The sequence below is a fragment of the Ambystoma mexicanum genome, chromosome 13 (assembly GCF_040938575.1).
Source record: "Ambystoma mexicanum isolate Mex_15411 chromosome 13, UKY_AmexF1_1, whole genome shotgun sequence".
Classification (NCBI taxonomy): domain Eukaryota; kingdom Metazoa; phylum Chordata; class Amphibia; order Caudata; family Ambystomatidae; genus Ambystoma; species Ambystoma mexicanum.
This window is the reverse complement of record NC_090938.1, coordinates 325,881,093-325,895,191: the sequence shown is the minus strand read 5'-3', so window position 1 is coordinate 325,895,191 and position 14,099 is coordinate 325,881,093. Positions and strand designations below refer to the sequence as shown.

The 14,099-nt window shown below is 43.3% G+C and overlaps 1 protein-coding gene across 1 annotated transcript in view; it reads left to right on the top strand.

Annotated features, from left to right (window-relative positions):
- NFATC4 (nuclear factor of activated T cells 4) overlaps positions 1–14,099 on the top strand; it is an 889,306-nt gene that overhangs the window by 839,341 nt on the left and 35,866 nt on the right. The window contains exons 8-9 of the mRNA XM_069633813.1: positions 12,174–12,300; positions 12,488–13,483. Coding sequence (XP_069489914.1) covers positions 12,174–12,300; positions 12,488–13,483 — 1,123 coding nt within the window. The remainder of the gene's footprint in view (positions 1–12,173; positions 12,301–12,487; positions 13,484–14,099) is intronic.

The following is a 14,099-nucleotide window of genomic DNA, read 5'->3' as shown; positions in this document are numbered from 1 at the left end:
CCCCTGTATTGTGAATTAGTTCTTGTAGTCGATCGGCATTTAATACCGAATCTGGTGTTCTCGCTCTAGTGTCTTCTAAATCTGACCATTTTACCCCTTTGTCTATGCTCAATTCTTTTGAAAATCCACATGCGCCCTCTTTTTGCGCTCTATCATTCTCCTCCTTTATTTATGCCCCAGCTCGTATGGCTGTTGTCCTTCTCTGCATCATCAAAATCAAGTGTATTAAAAGACAGCGTTCCATAATCGTCTGTTATGACATCATCAGACCTACCTTCAGTTCCCCTTAATAGGTATCTCTCTGCGTTCTCTCGGGTTTTATACCACTTTATCCCTCATTTGCCTGTATAAATTCCCAAGCCTTTGCTCTGTCTTTTGTATTCTGCCCACCAGCCCATGCTGATCGCTGCATTCCGTGCAGCTCCCTACAGGGCTGTTGTGCCCCTCTCTCTTCCTCCAATAGTTCTTCTGCGTCAATCGGCACTATGCTCCTAGGGCATAAATATTCTATTTCATCGTCTTATAATCCCCTCCTCTTGTTAATTTCTTCTTTTCTTCTCCTCATCTACCTCCATTCATCTTCCTCTCGCCTGCTTTGCAACCTATGTACTTTCATTCTTTGGGCTTCTATCTCTTCTTGTTTCTTCTCTTCTAATCTCTCCTTTTCTTGCCTCATATCTTCTTCATTCTTCCCTTCACTTGCATTCTTTATCCATCTCTTCTTGGTATGCTCTTTCCTCTTCCTTCTCTTTCTTTTTCCACTCTTCTCTCTCTTTCTCAAACAAATGCCCTTAAGCTTAAGCAATATTTGTCCTCCCATCCATTAATTCTGTGCTAGCTCTATTCCCTTAGTATTATCCTTTGTTTCTTTCTGTTTTCCTGATTCTTCCTCTATCACCATTTGTCTGTCTTGTCTGTCCTTTTTCTCATCAGTGTTTGCTTTCATCGCGTGCTAATATATCTTTGCATTCTCTGATCTTGCGCTCTTCTGCACTATCCTCACTGCTATAAGCGGGGAGCACATACGTTGGATTAACATACCCCACTGCTGCTTTTACTTCCTTTAAAGGGGAAAATCCCTTCCCCTCTGCATCTGCACTCTTATCTTCAGGAGGGGAAACGGGAGCCAAATGCATTTTATCCTCCCCTTTATGCTGATTGAGCAGCCACTCCCTACAGGCGGGATCTTCTTTCTTGCTCTGGTACATTTTCTATAGCTCTAAAATCGCCAGCCTTTTCTGCAACTCTTTTCCCTTATATGTGGCATGCTCACATGTTGTCATATGCCTCTATACAGTTTTTGACAGCAAACCCTCCAGAGGCCACGGCATGAGTGTCTTATTGGTCGTTCCTCGAAAACATTCAGAATAATATTTCCTTATCTCCGCTGTGTATCTCGGTAATGACCTACACAAATGTAAAATAGGTGTGTCCCCCATGATAACGGATAGGTTTCAATCGTTAATACTTACCTGTTTTTTTGTTCGACTCTTTATTTGATCAAATACACCCCCCGGTTAATTGGCGCAGGCACCATCAATCACTGTTTATAATCCCTAATCAGGAAATAATTTAACTGCTCATTTTTTTATTTAAAAAATCTATACAATGGTATTCCGTTTGCTCCTTCATTTACACTTTTTATCAAATTTTATTATTAGTATTTCAAAAGTCTCTTCTTTATTTATATATTAATTTCCTTTGATTTTCCCTTCCTGATTGCCGTCAATCTCTTAGTACACATTTTCACCAATCTCTTTAATTTTTTACTATTGTTTTATATTTTAAGTCTAGACACCACAAAGCATTTATATTGAAAGTTTTATAACACCACACATGTACACTTTTTAAATGTACTGCATACGCCTTGCTTTACAATCTTAGTAAATGTATCCCTTCTCTGTTTCACTCCATTTTCGTATTTGATACACACTCTAATGTGGGGCTTGCCTCAGCAATCCTTAACACCTTTTACATTACTGTGTGCCCTTCTGTCCCCTTGGAACCAGGAATCGAGGTATCTACTTATCTTTATAATCTCCCCAAAAAAATAATTTTACTTTTTACACCTTTTATTTACAACACAATCTCTCCCCCTATTTTTTGCCACTTTTGTTATTCTACTTAAATCTGTGACTCAGTTTTCAAGTCCTCTGGCATTGACTCTCCCTCAATGGACCAGTTGCCATCCATCCACGGGGCACCTGCAGGGACCAGACAGGAATTTCGTCAAAGGAGGACCTGCTAACCAAATCTTCTTGCACATGACTCTGTGTGCCAATCTCCACAGGAAGCTCTGCAGTCGTCTGGCTAATGGAGGGAGCAGCCAGGCATCCATGGGTCTTGATCTGGGCTAGGTCGACTAGACCGTAACCATCTGCGCTACTACCAAATGTGCTCTAGCATCTTGAAGCGTCTTTTATACTAGATGGAATTAAAATAATGATCTCAGACCAAATAATCAGACAGACCCAAGGAATATGGCAAAGTATTATTTTATTCTTCTTTAATAAAGCAGGGAGAACTCGCAGGCATCGGACTGATGCTTGTACACTCACAACTAAAATTGAAAGCATGGAGGTCTTACACCTCAATATGTGTCATCTATGACATCATTATATGTGGCAAAATACAAAACCTATTCAAGGAAGGGATTGGTCAAGGAAACATATTTACTTGCAGAACATATAAGGATTAGTGCATCATTGGCTACCCCTTATCTGTAGGGCACACCTTGAACTACCTCTAAGTATGTATAGTACTGATTATAGCAGACTAAACAACAGTGGATTGGTCTCTGCAACATTGTATATTAGGTTGTCCCGCAACCCCACTAATTGTTTGGCATACTATCCCCACCTTGGACTTTGGCTTTTATAGCAGCACATATGTGAAACGAAACTTAGGTGTTTCAATCCCGTCCGACGACTCCAGGTTTCCCAATGAGACCATCATTGTTAAGACGGATTTCTGAATTCTGTCCTGGAGGGGCAGAGGTTCAGAAGGCCAGCCTAGTTTCTTGGAACAGGGCAACCTCTGGACAAGCCAGACCAATCAGGGTAGCGATCACGGCGGTCAAGACTAGGTCTCAAGAGGGGTGAGGGTGACTGAAAGCCTGCAATGAGCACACAAAGCAAGAACACTTACAAATTACTCCAAGCAGGTGTTATATTAAATATATATACACATTTATTACAAGGCCTTTGTAACATTGACCATAGCGAAAAATCACAATAAAACCCAAGTAAACCAACACATACAAATCTAATACAATATATATACAAATACAAACAAGTCTAATGAGTTAGACGCACAAAATGTGTAGACCACCTAGATGGGGAGGAAAACAAGCAGTGCGAATAATAATTAGACTCAGTCCGCCTTCAGAGGCACCTAACTAAAAGGAAGTCCAAGCCCTACGAAGAGTGGAGCCTTGTTCTCAAATGTACCTGCACACGCTGGTGCTAACGTGCAAAAGGGTAGTCTCTTCGAGGGAATCAGGCAGTTTAGTTCGATGAATCAAATGAAGATGAACAGAGTTCCGCGACTCAAGAGCAGCCTCACTGAGGGCAGAAGCAGAGCGCGAGTACGGAAAGGCGTGCTGTTAGACACAGTGGGGAAAAGCTATGGGCTCCTGCAGGAGGGCGACGAGTTCCTAGCAATGCTACTCACCGGTCCCCGATGCAAGCAGATCCGGGCTTCTCCGCATCAGTTTCAGTGCTAGCAGGTTCAAATAAGAGCACAGGACGTCTCGGCATCGTGTAGATTCCGCAGCAGCAGAAGTTGAGTTGAGGATGTCCCAAACGCAGTGAACCCGCACAGTTTGTTACCACAGCAGGGCAACGCAGCGGCCGGGTGTATTTCAGCCAAATGTACACCACTCACTTCAGACCTGGGAATCCCGAGCGTACGAATCGTGTGAGAGTGACAAGGACTCGTAATATAACACAACCTGACAGTGGTTACAGAGAAAGACTCCTGGGTAGGCTGGTCAGTCTGCTGGATGGCCCAGAGACACGTCCAAAGGCTTACATGCAGGAGATGGTGAAGATGCCGAGAATAGTTGTTCCCACTATTCCAAGGGTCGAAGTACCAGTGCAGGCCTTCTCGTTCGATCCGAGGTAGAAAGGGTTTCACAAAGCGACAGCAGTGCAGAGGAGCAGTCCTTCAGCGGGTCACCAGCGATTCCTCGGTTCAGCCTTGTGGTTGCAGGATACTTGGCTCCTGTATTCCTTTGTTCATGAGAACTCAGGAGATCGACATGGTAGTGGCGTTTACAGCCCCCTCTTATCCACGGTTCCCTTCGCGCCAAAACGGAGGGAACCCAATGGGAGATCCGCTCATAAAACACTCAGACCATATGTGGACCTATCACGGACCACGGGGGTCCCAGGCATTCACACCACCCTAGACTCTCTGGCACCCAGGATGTGTATTGGGACCAGACATCCCAGCCCCCATCCTGGAGGCACAAACAAGGCCTGTAGAATCCCGCGAAAGCATCTGTGTTTCGACTAGAAAGTACATGCCCAAATAAGGAAGGCCCCGGGACGGCTCGACCTGGGCGAGGTGAAGTGGGCAAGACGGTCAGCGGACAGGACAAAGAGCCTCGTGGTCTGGCCATTTTGGGAGCCAGGCCACCATTTTGGGCTAAGCGCGAGAAACGCGCTTAAAACACCAAAAGGAGCTCAAAAACACAAGAAACGATCGCTGCCACCAATCCCGTCCGTGATTCACTTGCACTGTTCATTTACAATCCAAAGAGAGTATCTAGGGCCTGTAGAAGACTAGAGACCCAAGAGAGCAGTAACTTAGCTTACAGTGCCCTCTTGTGCCATGTTGCGCGAAAGCTGCAACATGATAAAGAAACTACGGAAAACAACGTTTCCCAGTACTGACTGTCTTAAGGGCATGTCAGTTTCCCCGTAAGAATGGAGCGAAAGCCCAGAGGAGTGCGGCAGAAGGCTGCACTTCTCTGGCAAAGTCTAGATCAAGGTGAAAACAACAACAAAAAGTTTAGGGGTTGCCACATGGAAGGAAAATTACCCACAAGAAATCTTTCCTAACAATCATCTCTCATTGGTAGTCCGGAAGATAAAGTCTTCAGTTTGTAGTTGACGTTGTTGCCTGCTCACTGGCCTGGAACATTCAAGGGAGTGTGTGCATTTCGTTATCTTAACTTGAGGCTTTAATGAATAGTCTTTGTTTTCAACTTCCCAGTCACATGTAAAGAGACCACAACATTGTCCCTTTCAGCCTTCTATTTACTGCTATTTGATTTAATTATGCACAATGCTGTTGCTCCTTTTGGCCTCCAGCCAGAGACCTGCTCACTCTATCTCATATGAACTTTGTATACTTTTAATTGACCAGCAGTTTGGCTCTCACAGATGTTTTCTTCTTCAATCTATGAGGAATATTCCACATTCAGAGCTTATCCATGTTCCCTTTGTGTTCTGTGCTGATCCTTTAAAATAGCATCCATAATTCTGGGCCAACCTTGACTCCTCATCGGCACTGCACACAGAGCTTTTTTTCCGCGGCTCTTGATTCTACAGTCTCGGTCTGCCTCTGTGGTAGCTTGGTTAAGTTCAATGTGAGCCAGCATCCATTTTCCTATCGTGGTCGACCTTACCACGTTATATATGTACCTCTATAGCAAGAGTCTATATGTGTACTTTCTACCATGTGTTACTGCACATTTACAGTTATTGGTCAGTGCGTTACTTCATCTTCTTGTATCCACAATTACTTTAGCTTTAGGTACATGTTTCTCTTGGTGCTTGAGTTACATCGTTACTCTTAAGTATTTTCATATCGTTTCAACTTAGGTTCATATATCTTCTTTTTGACATCACTCTGTCCTCATCAGATTTTACTTTATCGTACGTCCATGATGTTCATAGATGCATTCTGACATCCTTGTATGTAACATCCTTCCATGTGGCATCCTTCCTTGCTTTCAGTGCAAGGGAGGGTACATTCTGGATGGCTGTCTGAGTGCATAACGTCTCTCATACACTTGATGCGGTATAGGAATGATACAGTGGGTCCCATTTACTGCTGCTCTTCTCCTGCTGTTCCAGTATGACAGAGGTGAGGGGGCAGGAGCTAGTGAGAAAGCATCTACCTGCTCTTCTACAGAAGAACATCCTGGCTCAGCAGCCTGGGCATATCCAGTTGATGGCCATCTAGAAACTCCTTTATGCAATTTCGGGCAGACAAAATGGGGGAGCCAGCACAGACCCCTGAAACTCATCCCTTCAGAAAATTGCCCAGTCAGTTCACTTTTCAGGCGTTGTCTGATACTTGCCACATTACCACTGTAAAATCATCCATGTAGCCTTCCTTCATGCCTTCCCTCCTCACTGACTCCCACAACTCCTTATTCGTGGAGCTCAAAGCTGCATTCTGATCGACACATCTTTCTCTCTTTTCACCTTCATTTAACTGGAGAGTGTCAGCCAATCAGGATGCAAAATAAGACTATCAAAGAATTAAAGGTTCAATGGAGAATTTGTAAGAGGGCGGATGCTAAAAACAACATTTATTGTTATGTTTGATAATTTCACTCTGACATACTGAAAAAATATGCCTGCATATGAATGCGTGCGCACGCCTGTGTGTGTGTGAACCTCTGTTTTTAACTGTGAAACCTCCAGGCAAAAACCCAGTAAAGCAACTGCTTCAACTGTCCCAAAGATAAATGCAAAGGCATGAATGCTGCTCAAATGAGTCCCAGTGTGGAATGGGAATATTTACATGGATGCTAATGCCCTTTTTGCAAAGACGTGACTGTTAAACTAGAGATGGAGCATTGGTAGAGCACAAATTCCCATCTTCAGAGATCACCATCAGTTCCTGAGGTTCACCATAGAAAGTTCCCATTATCAGTTCACATGTCTGCCCTTCAGACTCAATTTTGCTCCCATGCTATTCACTAAAAGTCTGTGAACAGTGGCAGCTTAATTTCGTTTAAGGACAGTACCTCTATATCCTTACCTAGATGACTGGCTCCTCAAGGCCCAGTCTCTGGAGGAATTGCTTCAAAAGATGCAATTAACATGCCACACTATTTCGAACCTAAGGTTTTCCATAAATGTGGCAAAATCCAAACTCATCCCTTTGCAAAGGATTCAATTTCTAGGAGCAGTAATAGATACTACTCTACAGAAAGCTTTCCCTCTCCCAGAAAGGGTGGGAGCAATTCAACAAGTCATCTCGAAATTCCATACACATCAAGTTCTAACAGCTTGGTGGTTTCAAAGACTCTTGGGGCTAATGGCCTCTTGAATAAACCTAGTTCCCTTTGCAAGGATCCATATGAGAACAGTTCAGTGGCATCTTGCCTGCAATTGGAACCAACTGTTGCATTCTCAGGAAATGAAAATTCATTTCAAGTTCAGGATGCACTAATCTGGTGGAACCCCCCATCAAACCTATTAATCAGGTGTCCTTTTCAGCCTCCCCTTCACCAAATAGTTATTACAAGAGACTCATCTGAGTATGGTTGCGGAGCCCATTGTCAAAGTCTAACCGCACATGGCCTTTGGCCTTCTCAAGAAAAAGGGGAACACATACAAGTCCTGGAACTAAGAGCCATATTTTCTGCTCTAAAATAATTTCTTCCCTCACTTCAAGGAAAGGTGGTGAAAATTCTCACAGACAATACCACTGCAATGTTCTATATCAACAAGCAGGGGGGTACTTGTTCCATTCCCCTGTGTCTCCTTGCAGAGAAGATTTGGTATTGGGACATTCAGAATCACATTTTTTGTTGGCATCCCATCTGGAGGGAAAGAAGAACATCCTAGCAGACAAACTGAGGAGGTTACAGTCTTCTACGCATGAGTGGGAGCTGAAACCGTCAGTAGCAAAGACAATATTTCAGATGTGGGGCCATCCATCAGTAGACCTCTTTGCCAAACGGTACAACACTCTATGTCCTCAGTTTGCATCAAAGCAAGGTCAGGGTCTTCAGTCCCTGGAAAAGGCTCTACACCAGGATTGGTCGAACCTAGTACTTTACGCTTTTCCACCTCTCCCATTGATACACAAAACATTGCTAACATTTAAGATGTCACAGAATCTAACAATGATTCTTATAGCTCTGTTTTGGCCTTGGCAGATTTGGCTTCCAGACCTCCTAGTGTTTGCAGGGACTTCCAAATTAGATCTTGCATCATCCCTCCCCTCAATTGCTGAACGTGAAGGCTCGGTTCCTGAAAACCTAGCCTTCTCCCACTTACAATTGTCAGAACAAAATCTAACAATAATGTCAGCTTCCAGAAAAGCTTCTACTAAGAAGCAATATCATAGCAAATGGTTATGATTCTGTCACTGGGTCCTAGACCACAATCTTAATCGTCTAGAGGCTTCTATTGATAATGGCAAGTCCTTCATGTCTCATCTAGTTTCCACAGCTGTCAAAGTAGACACTTTCAAACACTACTTATCGGCTATTGGAGCGTACCTAAACAGAGAACATAAGTCCTTCTCTCTTAAACAAAGCTATTTGTAGGGACTTTGAGGGCCTCCTACATTTACATCCCCCTATTTGTGTACCTCCACCTTATTGGGATCTCAACGTAGTTTTGTCAGCTCTAATGCAAAAGCCATTTGAGCCTATGGCATCATGCAAATTAGAACTTCTTACCTGGAAAACAGCATTTTTAGTAGCCATTACTTCAGCTAGAAGATTGGAGAACGCCAGGCTCTCTCCTCAAAGGAACCTATATAGTATTCCATAAGGATAAAGTAGTCCTTTGTACGGTCCCCTCCTTTCTACCAAAGGTGGTTTCTGATTTTCATCTAAATCAAGAAATATGTCTTCCTGTTATTCTTTCTAGGCCACATGCTTCACGGCCTAGGAGACAATACTTAACCAGACATTGTAAGAACTCTAAAATGTTATTTAGAAAGGATCAAACCATTCAGGAAAGCAGACCAGCTCTTCATTACTTACGGTGGCCCATCTCCTGGCAATAAAGCAGCTAAAGCTTCCATTGCCTGAACGGTTGTCTCCTGTATCTCTAAGGCTTATGATCTGAAGGGGCTCCCAACTCTGCAGAGACTTCAGGCTCATTCCACAAGGGCCAGGGCAGCATCTGTAGCCTTTACTAGGCATGTTCCCATTGCTGGAATCAGTAGAGTTGCTACCTGGGATACCCCTCTTGCCATTTGCAAGCACTATGCAATGGATATATCCTCTAGAAATTAGGCTACATTCGGCCAAGAGGAGCTCTGCAACTTGTTTGCTTGAATTCTCTACATGCTGTCTCCTCTACCAGTTGGGAAGGAGGGAGAGCCAGGACGAAAGAGAAATGAAAAAGTACCTTCCTGGTGATTCAGGTTCTCTTAGTCCAGGCTCTACCTCCTCCACAACACCCACCCAAACATCCCCTCTATTAGGCATATAATTAAATTCTACCGCCATCGGCGGAACCACAGGACCTGGGTGTGGAACGTTGGTGAGATAGGGGTAAGGTGTGGGCCCGGCGCACAGACGGACGCGTGCATGACGTAGGCCCTACACCTTACATTTTCCTAAACTGACAGCTATCTTTTGCAGCCAGCTTTTTCTGGCCCACCTGTGGATATGATATGATATGGCATTTATAACGCTCCTATACACAAGTGTTTCAAGTTTCACAAGTGATGCAGGCATTCCCAACCAGTTGTGAAGGGGGGAGAGCCTGCACAAAGAGAACCTGAATCACCATGAAGGTCATTTTGAATATTTTATACTTTTTACATTGTCTACACCATGGAACGTACCCACATGCCAAATGTCAGGTTTGTAGCATGTTGGGACGTATGCTGAACATTTCGAACAAACACACACACACATATACAAGCACTGCAGGCTGCTTAAAAAACGCTTAAAAAATCCCAACATTTGAAAAATTTACATCTGACACTTTTTACATTTTATACACCATGGAACCTAGCCACATGCCAGATTTCAGGTTTTTAGCATGTTGGGAAGTATGCTGAACATTTTGAACAGAGACACACATATATCCACCCATTCGCTTTTTGTATATAGGTATTACCAAGAGAACAGAATGAATGGCCACTGAAGGAGTTCTTCCTAACAGTACCTAGCAGGTTAATGAATATGGGAATACAGAGTAGTTTCTTATGACTTTGCTAAATTAATTTACTTTACTAATTGGACTTTCTCACACTTTATTATAGAACTATCAGATTGGTTTATTCCTGAAGGAAAATTTGTATTCTTTCGAAACGTGTCAAAGTTAGATCATCTAACCAATTTTCATTGGTGAAAATTTAGAAATGAATATCATCCCAGAGGTGACTTTGGGTTTAACAAATCCTTACAGAGATGTGGGGCAACATGATTGGAATATTGTTTTTCTAATAAACTGATTGAATACATCAGAGTTTATTTGTATTGACGAATAGAATTATACTTTTATGACAATTATTCAAATTGTTGTTACATCATTTTGATATAAATATTTATCTGAGTAAATTGTGTTAACTTTATATTTTTCCTTCTGATAATGAATGGTGATTGAGAACTGGTCATGAAGAGCTTATTGCTCAAAGTAGAGTGTGGGAAGTATAACCCACATGAAGGGTTGTTTGTTTCATGTATACTATTATTAAAGGGTAGGTAGAACCTTGGTCTCTTTTCCCTGCACCGCAAGAGTTATTCATTGATTCATCTGTAAATTGTATTTACCTTAAGTGCGCCTGTATATTGATTTATATTTTTGGATGTCGGGCACTGTAATCAAAGGGTGCACTGGCAATGCTGGCAAAAACCAAAGAGATTCACAAGGATGCTGAGAAGCTAGTGCACCCCCTCCGCTGGTTGCTGCATTTACACCAACCGTTTCCATAATTGTGGACAGTGTATTTGTGAGATCAGCCCAGTGGTGGGGCATGTGCTGTTACTTGTTCCCAAGAGATACACAGTACCTGTGGGGAAATACATGCTCTGGTCATAGGATTTGAGTGTAGGAAGTACAAGTAAGCAAGGGATAATCACGTTAGATGAAGCTCATCAGGAAACCGACCCGCAAATCAGGTGTTTCATTGTTTCTATTCACACCTATACTGAAAAAGGGACAAACCGTCTGACTTTGTGGGTATACATTGGCACACCTGAGAGAGTGGTAATATAGTGAGGAACATCAGAGGAGGTGAATCAAGAGAGCAGACCTTAATCTGTGGAAACAAACTAATTTCTATTGATGCCTCTCCCATGTAATGCAGTTTAGCGCTTTGAAGTTCCCTGTAAACAGTGGCAGCTTTATTTAACTGTTTAGTTCTTCAATTCAGAGAGACATAACGGTTACACAGCATGCTTTCCTATCTCCAATATTATTTCACCTGGATCAATGACATCTGTTCGATTGTCTTGCTGCATTGATGCCTAATCTCTGTTTAGACTTTGATTCCCAAAATGCATTTGTCTTTGATATCACAAAGATTCTTAAACTCCGTTTACCCTAAGGTTCTCAACATGCATTATTAGTCTTTGTTATCATGAATCTTTGCTTGTTTCAGACTTAATTTTCCATCCATCCCACACACAAAAACGAGCAACACTTACATAACCACATACAGACCCACCCCAACGAGAAAGTAAGTGGAAAAACATGTTTTAAATGATATAAGGTTACTACTTCCAGAAAGCATATATCTACAAAAATTGGGAATACCAACATTAAAGTTATGACAAATACAGTCTAAACAAAATCCATCTGACTGCAAAATAAGCCTTAGCTTACGCTGTACCACTACTTCACAACCCCTGCTTCAAGGATTAGACAGTTTAAACCAGTACTAAAGTAAAAATCTTTTTTTTTAATAGTGCAGTATTGTGAGTAATAGTTTAATTGATAGGTTGTTGGAATTTGTTTAGAGTGAGGATTAGAAATAACATTTAGGTTGCCATATCCAACAAAGTTATGTTGATGGAATCCATACTAATGGCATATTCCTTTTTGAAAGCCAAGAGGAGGACACCGTAATCGCACTTTGCTGTGTAAGGGAAGGGGGTGAGGACAATATTTACATCTGCACAGTGGCATTTGTTTAAAATTAAAAACAATTGCGATACTTAAATCCATTCTCTTTGCCCTATCCGACAAGCCCTCCTTCAGTCTCTCACATTGCCTTTTATTCTCCTATTCCAGAGGACAATGGTGCTCGAGGTCCCCGAATACTGCAACAAGAAGATCACCCGCCCTGTCCAGGCGTTGTTCTACGTTTCCAATGGTAGGAGGAAGAGGAGCCCCACCCAGTGCTTCAAGTACTTGCCAGGTGAGTCTGATAGGTGTGTAGGCCCAGTTGGTGAATGAATCAGAGTGGCGCATTTGTTTTCCCTTTTGTAAAAGACCAAGTAATAATGGGCTCCTTAAACTATAGGTGACAATTTTGTTTAACCAATTGTATGGAACGATTAATTCAGTCGATTTAAATAAATGTTTGGCCTTGTCCTTTCTTCCAGTCATCTTCAAAGAGGAGCCCTGCAGAGATATCCTGCTGCACAGGTTCCCTTCACCACCCAACACCCAGACAGAGGGCTTCACAGAACTGCACACCTTCAGTCCAGACGAGGGGGAGATGGAGGTTTTGACCACACACCAGATGGGCTCGTACCATTGTTTACAGCCTGCTGTGTCAGGAGGACACAGTTTCCCAGACCTGCCTATGGAGCACACTCCCTGCTACCCACCACCTCAGGAGTACCCCTACGCAGGGGAATTCTCTGGCCTCTCCCCTTTGCAGTATGACTGCCCTCCTGCCTACTTTGAGATGGGGAATGAAATTATGACACACCAGCATCTGCTCCCGATCATCCTGGGAGACCCACCCCCGTTTCCCACAACCCATGCAAAGCAACCTCCTAGTCCAGTCCCTTGGTCCCCGCAGCCTCCCAATGCTTTCCATTCCAGTAACTTCCCCTATCTGTCACACTCTCCACCTCAGTCATTCACAGACCCATCCTCTTTGCAAATCCCTCCTAATTCCCAAAACCCAGGCACCCTTACCGAGAAGATACATCCTCCTGAATTTGACAGCCATCAACAAGATGGGGAGAATAGAACACAATCCCATGAGGCAGGGGCTAACCCATCCACAGCACAGGACACTGGTCTGCCCCTTCAGCCAGTAAAAGGTGTGGAGCGACCTTTCCCTTTGTCTTGCCCACCGCCAGAACAGCCACCTGCCTATCAAACACCTATGCCCGTTTTTGGGTCTGTTCCTCAGGGTCACCTTCAGCCTTCTTCACCAACTACCGAGTCCCAGGTGGGATCTACTCTACAGCGATCTCAGGTCCAGATAACGGCAATTCACAGCGGAGATGACTCTGGCATGTGCCTAGCAGAAGTATTCACCAAGGGGGACCCGCAGAGGGATACAGCAAAGGAGTCACCAGACAAAGATGGCTACAATAGCCCTTTCCACAGTATCCCGATCGAAGGGATAACATTAGAAGAAGGTAAGAAGGCCGAGTATGATGTCAAAGCAATGTGGGCTGATGCTGCTGACATCTCAAACAGAATGCTTTTTTAAAGTACTTCCATTGCCTGAGTTTCTGTGCAAAAGTGGTTATTTTTTCTCTCTCAGCCATGTCTAGTATTTGATTGAGTCATGTTTATTCATTAAAAAAGCCTGCATTGTCTGTTAGTATCTGTGCATTATGGAATAGGTATCATGCAAGACAATCTGTGGGCTGATCTGCAGGGCCTTTCATTGAAGGCATTCCTGTAGGATTAATGCATTCTGTGCAAATTCTTTCAGACCTGTCTCATAAGATGTGAAAGCCCCGTTGGGATAATTCATGCTGTCCCCTTTCCCTAGGGCTTGCTGCTGTTCTAAAGAGAATTTGCAATTGGGACTGGGGGGGGTGATATTTGGATTCATACAAGAAATGTGCAATGCCGGTTACCTAGAATCCGTGCACAGGTATTCTCCAAGGTCTGTTAAAGTCTGTGAGGGTATTCCTAAAAGGCCTGTCCCATTGGATGTGTGTGTTGCATATGGATATTCCTGCAAGCTTTTCATCCAAGATATTTAGCATTCTAATTCCTACTGGGTCTGTTCTCTGCGATTTG